The sequence below is a fragment of the Corvus cornix genome, chromosome 20 (assembly GCF_000738735.6).
Source record: "Corvus cornix cornix isolate S_Up_H32 chromosome 20, ASM73873v5, whole genome shotgun sequence".
Classification (NCBI taxonomy): domain Eukaryota; kingdom Metazoa; phylum Chordata; class Aves; order Passeriformes; family Corvidae; genus Corvus; species Corvus cornix.
The window spans coordinates 6,927,022-6,939,614 of NC_046349.1; the positions used below are offsets into that span (position 1 = coordinate 6,927,022).

The 12,593-nt window shown below is 50.7% G+C and overlaps 1 protein-coding gene across 1 annotated transcript in view; it reads left to right on the forward strand.

Moving 5' to 3' along the window:
- The window catches only part of CTNNBL1 (catenin beta like 1), a 47,436-nt gene extending 39,564 nt beyond the window's left edge, over positions 1–7,872 (forward strand). Inside the window, exons 14-16 of the mRNA XM_039563523.1 lie at positions 1,727–1,864; positions 2,463–2,535; positions 7,623–7,872. Coding sequence (XP_039419457.1) covers positions 1,727–1,864; positions 2,463–2,535; positions 7,623–7,711 — 300 coding nt within the window. The 3' untranslated portion in view covers positions 7,712–7,872. The remainder of the gene's footprint in view (positions 1–1,726; positions 1,865–2,462; positions 2,536–7,622) is intronic.
- The last annotated feature ends 4,721 nt before the right edge of the window (positions 7,873–12,593 follow it).

Here is a 12,593-nt window from a genome sequence, read left to right on the forward strand (position 1 = left end):
TGTTGTCTTTCTTGAATGTTTTTTTCGATAATTCAGTCACTATTCAGCTCTCCTGCTAGCCAGACTCATCATTGTTTAGCTTTAGAGACCAGATTTGAGCCATTTGGCAGGGATGTAGGGTGAGGGAAGTCACTCCCTGCACAAAATTGGATTTTTCTATTTACTGGCAAGAGCTCACATGCAGGCTTTGCCCAGTCATGCCTGTGCCCATGATTTTGAGAACATGGAGTAAATGACTATCATGCATATGTTGGAGTCTTCAGGATCTGATGCTAAAGTGTTACATCTGAGTGTAGCCAAAGCCATTGATCTGACACAATTAAGAAGGCACTGGCTTTAAAACTTGTTCTTTTACTGACAGACTGGATTTCTAGGAGGAAAGGAGAAGTATTTCGCTACCTGAGCTTTCCTCTCCCTTTCGAGAGGAAGTGGGCATCAGCTGTCTAAGTCACTCCATCAGATTTCTGTCCAAGGAGCATCCATTGCCCCCCTCCAGGGAGAGTTGCACAGGGCTCATTTTCCTTCTTGTGCCTAAAACTTTCAGCTCACCATTAGATGCAAGGGCTTGGCTTGACAGAACAGCCACATTTGGCAGCCTCAGTCAGCTTTGGTGCCGGTGACCTTGCGTGTGCCTGGAGCACGAGTGCCTGAGGAGGCGCGTCCTGTGGAGCGTTGCAGGTACGGGGCGCTCGCAGGTGATGGCTCTAATGAGGAAATATTGCTCCGCCGGCGTGCGCCCACCTGCCAGACGGCTGCAGAATAAATCACAGAGCTGCAGTGAGCTCGCTGGGCTGATGAGCTGCTTCCTTTGTTTAAGAACGAAACCAGAAGACAAATCCCAAAATGCAGGAGGTGACACGTGGCACAGTTGTTTGGGCCCGTCAGCCCCCATGAGGATGGAGCGCAGGCACGTCCCGGGGCCAGCTCGGAGGAGGCCGCTCTGAGCTCACTGCCAGGCAGCTCTTGCCAGTGTTTTGCAGAAGATGGGCTGTCTGGACATGAGGGATGGAATGGAGTGGAGAAATGGAATGGCCTCTTGCTCTCTTCCTCTGGCCTCCCTCTGGGCAGCTCTCACTGGTGAAACTCATGTATACAGAGGAAGGATGGATGGTGGGTCATCATTCCCATGGGAGTCAGAGCTCTTTGGCTAAAAGACCCTGGCCTGCCTCTGCCCTGGCAGCACCCCTTATAAACACAGCTGGGAGAGCCTGGCTGGGCATGGAAAAACTGGCCTTGTGCAGGATTTTCAGATGTGTTTTCTCATCTATCAGTCAATTATGAAGCTGGAAGCTAGATAGGTCTTTGAGTGTGCTGGAGTCATGTTCTGCACTGCTGAACAGCACCCTCAGATGGCCAGTAAAAGAGCAGGTTTTGTTCCATTCTCACAAAGAACTTGTAAATCACGGATACATGGGTCTGTTCCATAGTCACACACTCTCACCCCTCAATGTAGAAATGTGATTTGTATGTTTAAATTAAAATTTTAACTTGCAGATGGACACACTTCATGACCAGCAAAGGCAAAACTTCTTCAAAACCGAATGAAATGTTTTATGAATTTAAATGAATTATTAAAAATACTCCTTCAGCAAGAAATATATAGCTGATAACGTTTGGGGGAACAAAACAGTTCTTAAGAAACCACAAATTCCACCAACATTTTGCCACTCCTAATAGGAAGTGCTCTGAGAGAATCCTCACACCTTTCCTTTGCATGGCTTTGCAGGACATGGTGCGTCGAGGAGAGATCATAGACGATGACATGGAAGATGAATTCTATCTCCGTCGTCTGGATGCCGGGCTCTTTGTGCTGCAGCTCATCTGTTACATCATGGCAGAGATCTGCAATGCCAACGTTCCCCAGGTAAAGCTGTGTACAAGGTTGGCAGATGATCTGTGTTTCCATTCATGGTGCAGACAAGGCGCTAAATCCTTGCAAATGCTGCTGCGTTGAGTAATTGTGTCTCTAATTCCCTTTTTTGGAGGAAACCTCCTGTTTATTGCACTTGTGTCCATACAGCTCCATCAGGTTGCAGCAGATAGGAGGGCATTAGCGGAGACAGAAGCTGATGTCACTACATTCATATAATCTGTATGAGCAAGGTCAGGGTTTGAAATGGAAAGGCCCTGCTGATGCCATTGCTGAGAGAGCAGGGGAAAGCGGCCTGCTCTTGGGAGGTCTCACAAAAGCACAGCTACAGCTTTTCTTCATCTGTGCAAAATGCTGCATCTCTGCCTCCTCTGTGAATATGTTGGGGTTTGTGAATGCATTCTGTGGCTTCTTATTTCTGTGCCATGTGCCTTCCTGGGTGTTCCTGAGCAGATGCTGAGGGCTGCCAAGACTGAGTTGGTTTTGTGGTCCTCAGGTCTCTGCTTATCCCTCAAAGTGGGAAAAAGTGGGGCTGTGCATGGACTTGTGTTGCACTGAAGAGCTCTTTCTTCTCTTTCCTACTCCCCATCAGATTCGTCAGAGGGTCCACCAGATCCTGAACATGAGAGGCAGCTCCATTAAAATTGTTCGACACATCCTGAAGGGTGAGTAGAGATATCTCTGTGCAAGTGTCTCATTGCTACCAGGGACAGCTTGGTCATCGCTGCGCAGGATGAGCCTTCTCATGTAATTCTCCTTGGCTTCCTGAGCATCTCCAGGCAGCAGCTGAGCAGTGTTCCAAGATCCTGGCAGGGCTGGAATCACCCTGATTAGTGGCGTGCTTTGCTTTGCCTCAGAGTTAGGACACTTGCTGTAGCTGCTGTCAGAGAACAGCACGTCACTTCACGCTTCCATCAGCTCCAGCCTGGCTGGAATTCACTGCTGGCATTAACATGAGAGTAAATATTTAAGGGAAGTATACACGCCTGCTAGAGGGAAGAATAGTGGAGTCTCATCTTTCATTAACATGGCCCTGCACTTTACCATCTGCACCATATTAGTATCCACGGTGTATTTGTCTTGTTCTTAGTGTCAGATTAATATGGATTATAGCATTAAAGTATCCTCCATAGCTTTAAAATGTAGCTGTTGTGATTTGCAATCCCAGTTTTAAAGTACTGCTTGTTATTTTTAATGCTCATGGTGAATTAGAGCAATGCCTATTTGAGCTGTGGGCCTCCTCTGCAGCCCGCTGTCCTTTAGCAGCAGCAGCCACTGGAACTGAGGGAGAGGAGGGCAGGACTCAGCCTCTTCCCATGGTCCCTCGGACCTGAGAGGCTTAGTGGGAGCAGCAGGGAACCAGAGCTGCCCAGAGAACATGCTTCCTTATGGAGTGTGTCTGGTCCAAAGGGGCTGTGTTGTTTTCAGTGTGGGGCGAGGAGTTTGTTTTTCTTCTGGAGGGAAAAGAAGGTTGGCAGCATTTCTGGGATACTGGGCTGTGGGATGTGTTTCAATGTTTCTTTGGGAGCAGCAATGTTCTCCTGGGCTTTTCTTGCCCGCACTTCAACACTGGCAGGTACACACAGCTTATTTCCTGTAGAACCTCTTGGTTTTCTCCCTTCTCATATGCAGGAAAAAAGGAATCAAAAGGCTGGCTGGCATGACAAAATAAGAGTGATTTTCTGACAATGTAAGATTACCTGCAGGTATAGGCAATCTCTTTGGCCCTTGTCCTTGGCCACGAAGTGCAAGTTAATGCCTGCTGGTGAGCAGGGGGGCTGCATAGGATGTCTTTTCTGATTTTAATTATGATACTTGAAAATTCCTGCCTCTGAACCACCCCTTTCCAGTGTGGAGTATGGCACACGTCCGCCTTCAGATTCCTACACTTGCCCTGGGCCATGGGTCTCTGAGGGAGATGTCTGCAGACCTCGCTGGATTTGCACACCTCACAGTCACGGCTCTGGGTTGTTGATTTACATACCAAGCTGAATTGGAGGGCAGCTGCATTAAAATTTCATCCGATTCTTTCTTTCCCAGACAGTGACTTGCATTGTGAAACTTCCTTCGTGGTTGTATCGGGTGTTGCAAGCTCAGGGTCGTGCTGGGTTGGGTGCTCTCAGCAGCACCACATTCCCTGCCTGAAGGGGCACATTGGCTTGTTAATAATGCAGGGATGGGTACAGAGTTTGGGCTCTGACTGCAGCTCTCCCCAACTCCTATACTTGCCAGTTTTAGGGACTTCAGAGACAATAGTCAAAACCTCAGTGATAAATTTCTTAGTGGGTCCTTGTGAAGACCTGCAGTGGGACCCGGGAGGCAGGAGCAGCACTGGGCTCAGCTGCAGTCTGGGCTCTGATATTTGAGCTTTTCAGTAGTTACACACCTATGTCCACATCTGTGGTCAGCACAGGTTCACCAGCCTGTAACAGCAGTGACACCTGGGACATGCACCTGCCTCTCTGAAGGAGTCAGTTCCCTGGACACAGCTTCCCAGGAAAGCAAAGGGGTTTGGATGTGGACCCTGCAGTGTGCTGCTGGGGCCAGCAAGGGACTTCCAAAACTTCACTGGAGTCAACTGTACGAGACTATTGCAAGTGACTGAGAGATCAGGAGCTTGAGCCTTGGCTGGAATGTTTCCAGGCTACTTCCCAACTTGCTCTCAGGACAAATGAGGATCGGTTTATTTTTACTTTTTGTTCAGTGTTTTGCTCTTGTTCAGTTTTTATTTTCTATTTTTGCATACTAATTAGGTGCGCAGTTTTTAGTTTGATTTTTATGGCCTACATATTCTCCATGTTTCTCTGGCAACCTGACAGCTGATGGATCCCTTGGGGTGGCTCAGAATTACTTACGATGCAAGCAAGGAAGCGAGACTGTTTTCTTATGGTAGGGCTTTCAAGGGGGAGGAGTGGGCAGGGAATAACGGGAGGCTCATTAATGCATTTCTGCAGGCTGACCAGTCCTCCCACACTTCCTTTTTCTGGAAGATCAAGCATTTCTTGCAACAGGACAGTTAGTTTATGCTTTGGAAGAAAACAACTGAGTGGTGTGTGCCTTGGCTAGGGAGATGTTTTGGGATTGGAGGCTGGGTTTGGGACGGCAGCAGTGTCTGTATCTTGGGGAGGTGCCTGGTCTCCATCTGTCATTGGGAACAGAGTGAGGCACAGGCCTCTCTGAAGCAATACTTGGCTCTGGAGTGGCAAATCTCCCTGTTTTTCACTGATGCAGAGAGACTAGTCATTGGTCCTGGCTGCCTCGGGAGCTCTGTCAGAGCTGCTCCTGCTGAGGCCCCTCCCCAGGACACATCTGGTGCCAGGTGAGCGGGCACGCTGGGAGCTGGGCATGTGGAATGTCTGCTGCACAGTCCAGCCCGAACCTGTTAGCACAGGTAAGCACAAAGGAAGGGTCAGTGTGCTCTGAGGATGGAGCTCAGTCTGGCTCATGGTGCCTCCATCTGTGCAGGCTCTGGAGCTTCCAATATCTATTACAAGCCTCAGTATTTCCCAATTGATTTTTACTGTTCTGTAACCATTGTATTTTGTCTAATGAAGCAGAAACCAATCTTGGGCCCTTTCCCTTTGTGTAGCTACAGCAGTGTGTAAGCTCTGGTTAACTGTTGGCAGGGGCAGCTTACATTTGAATTTTTTTTTAGCAGTCTCAGTGAAGGAGTGGAATTTTAAATAAAAAAGTAAATACATAAAATCTCGGTCAGAGATTTACTTTTTTAAGCCTAGTTCTGGGGGTTTTATCTGGTGTCTTCAAGCTGCTAATGCTTCAAATGAGCATTAGTAGCTGTCATAACCCAGTAAACATTCTGCCTTGGAGTCACTGGGGCTTTAGTCTTACAAAGCCTAGATGTTTAGAAGGAGAAATGCTGAGCATTTGGACAAGATAAAAAGAATTTTTGTCTTGTTTTTGTTTGGGTGATCTCCTGGTACAAAGGAAGGGCAGTGTCATTAGTGGCACTCAGCAGCTCCCTGCTTGAGCCCTCATCCAAGCAGTCTGGCCATCCTTACAGCTGAGGGCAGAGCTGCTGGCTGTGCCAGGCTTGGAGACTATGGCTGTCCCTGACCTGGGCTGGGAGAGGCCACTGCCGGTGGGAAATGGTGCCCTTGGGCTGCAATGAACTGCAGCACTCGCACCCAGTGGGGCTGTTCCAGAGGCACTTACCCTGATGGAGCACGGAAAAGGCTGCTGGGGACAGAGCCAGCGCCTCCACCAGCTCCCAGGGATGCTCTGGTACTGCCTGAGGGGACAGGGAGCCTGAGCTAAGTGCCAGCCTTGGCTGGGAAGGGGACCAGGATTCCTGTGCACTGGGATTGTCTCCTGCCTGAGGATCCCCGGTGCAGCCCTTGGCCAAAGCACACACACAGTGCAGCAGGGCCAGGCTGCCCCACAGCAATCAGCCCATACACAGGGAGCTACAAGGAATCTGTCCTTGTAGGAGCTTTCTGCTGCCTGTAAGAGCTGTGGAGAGCAGCTCCTCCATTGAGGGAAGGTGCCCTGAGCTGGTCCCTTTGCTGGGACAGTGGGCAGCTCAGGTTCACCTGCAGCAAACCTCACTGTTACCACCTGCTCGTGTTACAGGTACTGGAGCGGTTTATAAATATTAAAAATATTTTTCCCAGAAGCCTGACAAAGAGCTTACTGCTTTTACATGGAGAGAGAGAGAGAGAGAGTGCACACAGGAGGGAAGACTCCCACATCAGCTAACTTCTGCATGTCCTCAGTGCTTTCAGTGCTCCTGTAACGAAGTCTTTGATGGAGCTCAGAGCGTGTAGCAGTGCTAAACGTATAAATATTAAAGCAAACTTTCTACAGCAACTTACCATTCAGTGCTGAATACAAGCTGTTCTGTTTGTTTGGAAGAAGGAAAAGAATGCAAGCAGGCGGAGGCAGGGAAGCGCTGTCTTAGCCATCAGCCCGCTCCTGATTTCCTCAGATTTGTTCAGCTTCTTGCTTCCGCAGCTCAGAACCTGCTTTTCATTTTTTCTTTTTAAACCGTCTTTGAAAATGCAGGTTCTGGTGACAGGAAGGAGGGAGCTGGTAGGGGATGAGAGCTGCCAGCTCCAAATGAATGTCAGGAAGGAGAGCTACAGAGGGAATGTTTAGTTCCGTGGTGTTTGGCCATGTGCATGGATGGGCAAGACCATGGTCAGGGTGTGGTGTCCTCTGCCTGATGACAAGGAGTTTGGTTTGTAGTTAAATCTGAACTGGTGGCTTTTCTTCTGTGTGGTTAAAAGCAGTGGTAGATGGAGGAATTGGGGTCTCCTCGACAAAAATCCTCATTCAGGATGCTTGGACAGCAGGAGGTTAAACCCAGGGCTGGGAATGATTAACAGTTGTCACAGACCCGGCCTGACCTTCCCTGATGACACTCAGTGTCCAAAGGGACCTAGGAAGCCAGTGATTTGCAGTGATTTATGGTACTGTTTGCATTTCTTGGACATAATGCCATGATTCCCATGCCAGGGAATGGATGCTCCTGGGTGCTGGTGTCTGCTTGGACCAGAGCAGGGAGTTCTCTGCCTCCATCTGCCACAAAAGCTTTAGTGAGTGTCAGTAGGTGTTTGTTATGCAAAGCTTTAACCCTGAGGATGGGCAGGAAAACCATCAATGCTTGCATTAATTCCCATTTGGCTGTGTGCTGTGGCTGTGGGTGTAGACTGTGCTGTGGTGTCTGCAGTTGTTGCCCTTGGTTTGTTCCTGTTGCACTCAAAGCCTGTGTCCCTCTGCTCCCTCCCTGCAGAGTACGCAGAGAACATCGGGGACGGGAAGAACCAGGAGTTTCGGGAGAGCGAGCAGAAGAGGATCCTGGATCTGCTGGAGAATTTCTGAGGAGCTGGGAGACACCTCTGTGTCTGCCCACAAGGACGTGGCACCACTTCTCCCTCCTTCTGCCCCTCCTCCAGCCTCTATTGCACGATGAAAGTGATGTTTCTATGAAACTGCTTCTGAATGGGATTTGGGAGATATTAAAGATAGTTTGCTTTTTTTTAGTTCCTGGTTTGTTATTTGAGCAGTGTTCTGGGAATGGGGCTGCAGCTGCATACCCAGCACAAAGCCAGAATGAAGTTCCTCTCTTTCTTTCCTTTTTCTCCCTAAATCAAGCTGCCAAGGATCAGTGTGAAACAATACAAATGTATGCATGGCAGGGAGGGCAGAGAGGAAGCCTGGATGGCTCGAGAGACTGTTTGCAAGTTACTCCAGCCTGATCAGTTAACGAAAATGTACAACCCTTGCTCTGACGGGAACCTGGGAGGCTGAGGTGGTGATGTGTGTCCAGTTCATCCCTTCTTCAGTGGCAGAAGAGATCCAGGAATCGGCCACATCAGCCATTCCTGGTAAATCTTCCCGAAGGTGAGTGGGAATTGAAAGTAGGTTCTGGCACAGGCTGGTCACTGTTCCCTGCTGAAGAGGGCAAAGAGGGAATGAGTCTGTTGGGGTTTTACCCAGAACTAAGAGTGAGGGGAGGTAAGCGGTGACATGCCCAAATTTCATCGCCTTCCTTTCGTAGTCAGCTTTGGGTCTGGCTGTGGTTGTTCAGTAGAAAACCAGTGTTGTGGTTCCTAGACAGGGAGCTTAGCTCTTGGAGCAGCAGTGAGTCCCCAGAGGAGAGGGAGAGCCCTGCCTGCCTCAGGGGTAGGGTCCACAGCTCATTCTCATCACCCTCTGCACCACAGTGTGGTTTTGGGTGTCATTGTGCCAGACTCTGGCACTTCCCTGAGCCGGGCCTCCCAACTGGGATAGGAGGTAGCAGAGGATATTTTCCTGCGTCCTCTTTTATGCTGCTAGAGTTAATGACTGTCATCACAAACCATCGTGGCTCCCGCAAGCTGGGCCGTGCCTAATTTAGAGAGATTTGCATGCTGGCAGCATTCATTTTTTATCTCCAAGAAAAATGCATTGTCAGGGAAGCTTAAAGGCTTCCTTCAATCCTGAGTGCACAGACACTGCTGGCCTGGCGCTATTGAACGCTGGTGTTCAGGGGATCAGCATGGAAGTCGTGGCTTCAGCAGCAGTTTTGTGCAGAACTTGTTACATTCCTCATGTCTTTCTTCTGTTTTCAAGCTGCTTCCTTAAAGGTAGTTTTTCCTTTAGCTTTTAGGTGTGGCTAGGTTTTTACTTGAGTCTGGGAATCATTCCCTTTCCATACCAGGAATTGTGGTCAGAGCTGGTCTCTGGTTTTCCCTGGAAGGGGACTGGCTGTTCCCTCACTGCACTTGTGTTGGAGGAGCTGAGGAGAAAGGGAGGGGTTTGAGACAGAGCAGAAAGGGGATGTAGTGAATGTGGAACAGCTTCAGCTGAGAAGTGGGGCCATGTATCTGGGGGAGAAAAGGGTAGGGAAATTCTTGAGAAAACTGCAATAAACTGCCTAAGGGCAAGGTATGTTTAGAAATCTGAGTGTACATTTTAAACCTGATTTCACTGTGTTTGCCACACGTGTGTGTGTACATGTGATCGTTTCCATGCACAGCTCGTGAGCTGGTGTGGGTGTGCAGTGCATGATCCCTGCTCCAAGCTGACTCCTCGGATGGGGAAAACCTCCTGCAGCATCTGCTGGGAGTGAAACGTCGGTCACTGCCCCAGTGGGTTGTGCCAGTGAACTCCATTGGAAGCACTCGCAGCAAGGGACACGGGCTGGAGGAAACAAAAGCGTGGTGGTGTGGGTGGGTTCCCTGGACTCCCTGGGGAGCAGGGAAGGGTCCTGGCACTGCTCCAGCTGCCAGCAGTCTGCTGTCCTGGATCGGGAGAAGGAACAGGCACAGCTGGTGATGGGGCCTGGGCCTCAGCAACATCCTGTGAGGTGGTGTTCCCTCTGCAGGGCGTGGAACGTGGTGCTGCCACTGCAGTGTCCCTCACAGTTCTCGGGGCCATGGTGCTGCACCTGGGGAGCCAGGAACACCTTGCCATGAGTATTTTTGTCTTCCCCAGCTGAAGGAGGAATTTGTGGGATTAGGAAATGGCAGTGTGCATCCCACCCAGCCCAGCCACTGTCCCTGTGATGGATGAGGGTGCTCCAGATGTTGCTGAGGAATTTGCCCAGAGATGGTTCCTGCAAGTCAGGCTTTTACAAGGTGGATGATGAATTATTCTCTTCTAATTTCCGAGCTCTTTCAGAGGGAGGAACCCCACTGCTCCAAAGGAGCCCAGTCAATTGTGATCCTCATGATCACACCAGGCCCTGCCATGCACCCGCACCCCAGCCCCATGTCCCACTGCTGGGAAACACTGGATCCTCTGGCTTGATCCTTGGGATGGGCTGGGGGCCCATCTGGGCCCACTGTTATTAATTAAGGTAATTACTCAGCTTAATGTGCTGCTTCTGGCCAGCTCTGTGCTGTCATACTGAGCAGCACAGAAAAGCCTTGGAGATGTGAGGATGGGCACCCCGAGTCTTGGCAGTTGTGGAGAATGATGTTATTGTAATTGAGGGAGGATTAAAAGGTGGAGCTAATAACAGATTTCCTTGAGGAAGCATCCATAGGCTGCAGACAGGGGAAACTGTGTCCTGGTTTAACCCTGCTGGTTCTGTGGCCGTGGAACAGCAGCATCACTGTTGGCTTTTGAGCTAAGTGTGGGTTTTGGGAAGGGGTGTGGGAGTGGCACAGCCCACATGCAGCACCTGTGGGACTCTGGGCTGCTGGGAGTGATGGCAGGGACTGGGTGACAGGAGCCTGGTGGCATTGGCTCCTCTGTGAGCCCTGAGCATGTTGAGCCACACTCCCGTGCCCCCTCTGCTCTCAGGGTACCGGGACAGCCTCTGCCCAGGGCAGTGGAACATGCAGGGACAGAGACCCCTCTCCATCGCACCCCTCCCTGGGCTGTGTTTTCTTGTCTCTGACTGTAAATAGATTTGACTAAAGAGGTAAATGAGAAGGTAATTAGAGGGAACATGATGGATGAGGCACTCTGGTGATGGGAAGCAGGAAACTTGCCCTCCAGGAGAAAGGAGCTGGGAGGGTGTTCTTCAGCAGAGCACCTGGGGTGCTTCACGCTTCCCTCTGCAGCAGGATCCTGGGATGCAGTGGTGGGAGGTCTGACCCCTGGGAATGCCCAAGGCTGCCCCAGGCTGAGATGAGCTGTGGGCAGTGGCCACTGCAGGCAGGGATGAGCCCATCACCCAGACATCTGGACTTTGCCAGGGCACCGATCCAGGTTTGGTACCAGCTGCATGAGGCTGCTGAGCACCAGTGCAGGGTTTTAAAGCAGGAAAGCAGCAAGGGATGAGGCAGATGCTGTTCTCAGTCTGTGGGGTCATCAAATTCCTCTGCTCCATGGAGGCGCTTGCCCCAGTGGGGTTTGGTTGGGCTGAGGCCAGGCTGGGTTTGGCTGGGGCTGGGGGAATCCTGGGGTGAGTCCTGGGGAAGCAGGTGTGGGGACAGGGAGGGAGAGGGATGGTGACACCATCCGTGCAGGGGGTGGCAGTGCTGGCAGTATCAGGGAGGGTGGGAGCACTGGTTTCCTCCTGCTGGGAGTGGCGGGAGCTGATGGCACTTCAACCCTGGCCACAGGAGACAGGCACCGACCGTCCTCACTGTGTGTCCAAATTCATCTTCAGCTCTGCTCCCGGCTGAGCCTCCCTAAACGGGGAGAAATGAGTGTAAATCATGGCTGAGGAACATCTCCTGATATCCCAGTGGAGGGACTGAGGCTGTGCTAAATACAGTGAGAGGCTGTCAGCACTGGGGACAAACCATCAGCTGCAAAATAAGTCACTTACACTATTGATTTTCTTTTTAATACTTTTTTTTTCTTTTAAGGCCTTGCTCTCAGGGAAAGCTTTTCTCCTGGGGCAGGAAATTATTTGGAGGGGGAAGGGCTGGTTGGTTTGTGGTATTTTTTTGTTTGGTTGGTTTTTTACATTTAATTTTTTTGGTGCTTAATGGTTTGGAAGGAGGGAACTGTTCCATAGTGACAGACACCTGTGATGTTGCTCCTCTCCATCGGGAACCTGGCAGTGGGTTCTGCAGAGGAAGGAGTTAATGGTGTGGAAACAGGCTTGAGTTCTCTGAAGAAATAGTTCTTCTCAAGTAATTTTCTTCTGAATTTTATGCTTTGGAGACTTCCCTGTGCGAGGGCTGCTCTGGGCAGAGGCCTTTGAGTCCCAAAGCCCCACATGCTGGGGGGAGTTCCTGCTGCCTTTCCCACATCGTGCTGGGACTCCCAGGGCTCCCCAGGGTAGGGGGCCAGGGACACAGGGCTGTGACCATTCCAAACCAGGCAGGGGGGACGAAGACACCACGTGTCCCTGCCCAGAAATGCCCTCACTGCTCTCCCACCCGGGTTATGCCGCTGGGAAGGGCTGTGCTGGCAGTGGCACAAGGAGCCCATGGTGCTGGTGGTGTCTGGAGCAGGGTTCCCTTTACCCAAAACCCTTCTCCTGCTCGGTCTGTTATTTTCAATGCTGTTGTGGCTGCCGTAGTGTGGGTGGGTGGGTTGTGTTTGCTCACCTGAGCTCCCACTCGCCGCCTCCCCGGCTGCTCCCTGCACCGGGGGATCCCGACAGGCGCTGCCTCCATGGCTGGCTGCGCCCGGGATGATTTGTGGAGGAGCAGGCTCTAATGTTGCCTGGCGGGAGCATTGTTTTCCTGCAGCGCACACAGACCTTTGCAAATAATCTAATAATGCAGGAATGTCAAACTTCAGCTGTGGAAGGAAATCCTTTTATACAGGAATTGTCAAGTCTCTAAACAAGTATCAGAAATGAGCTCAGTAT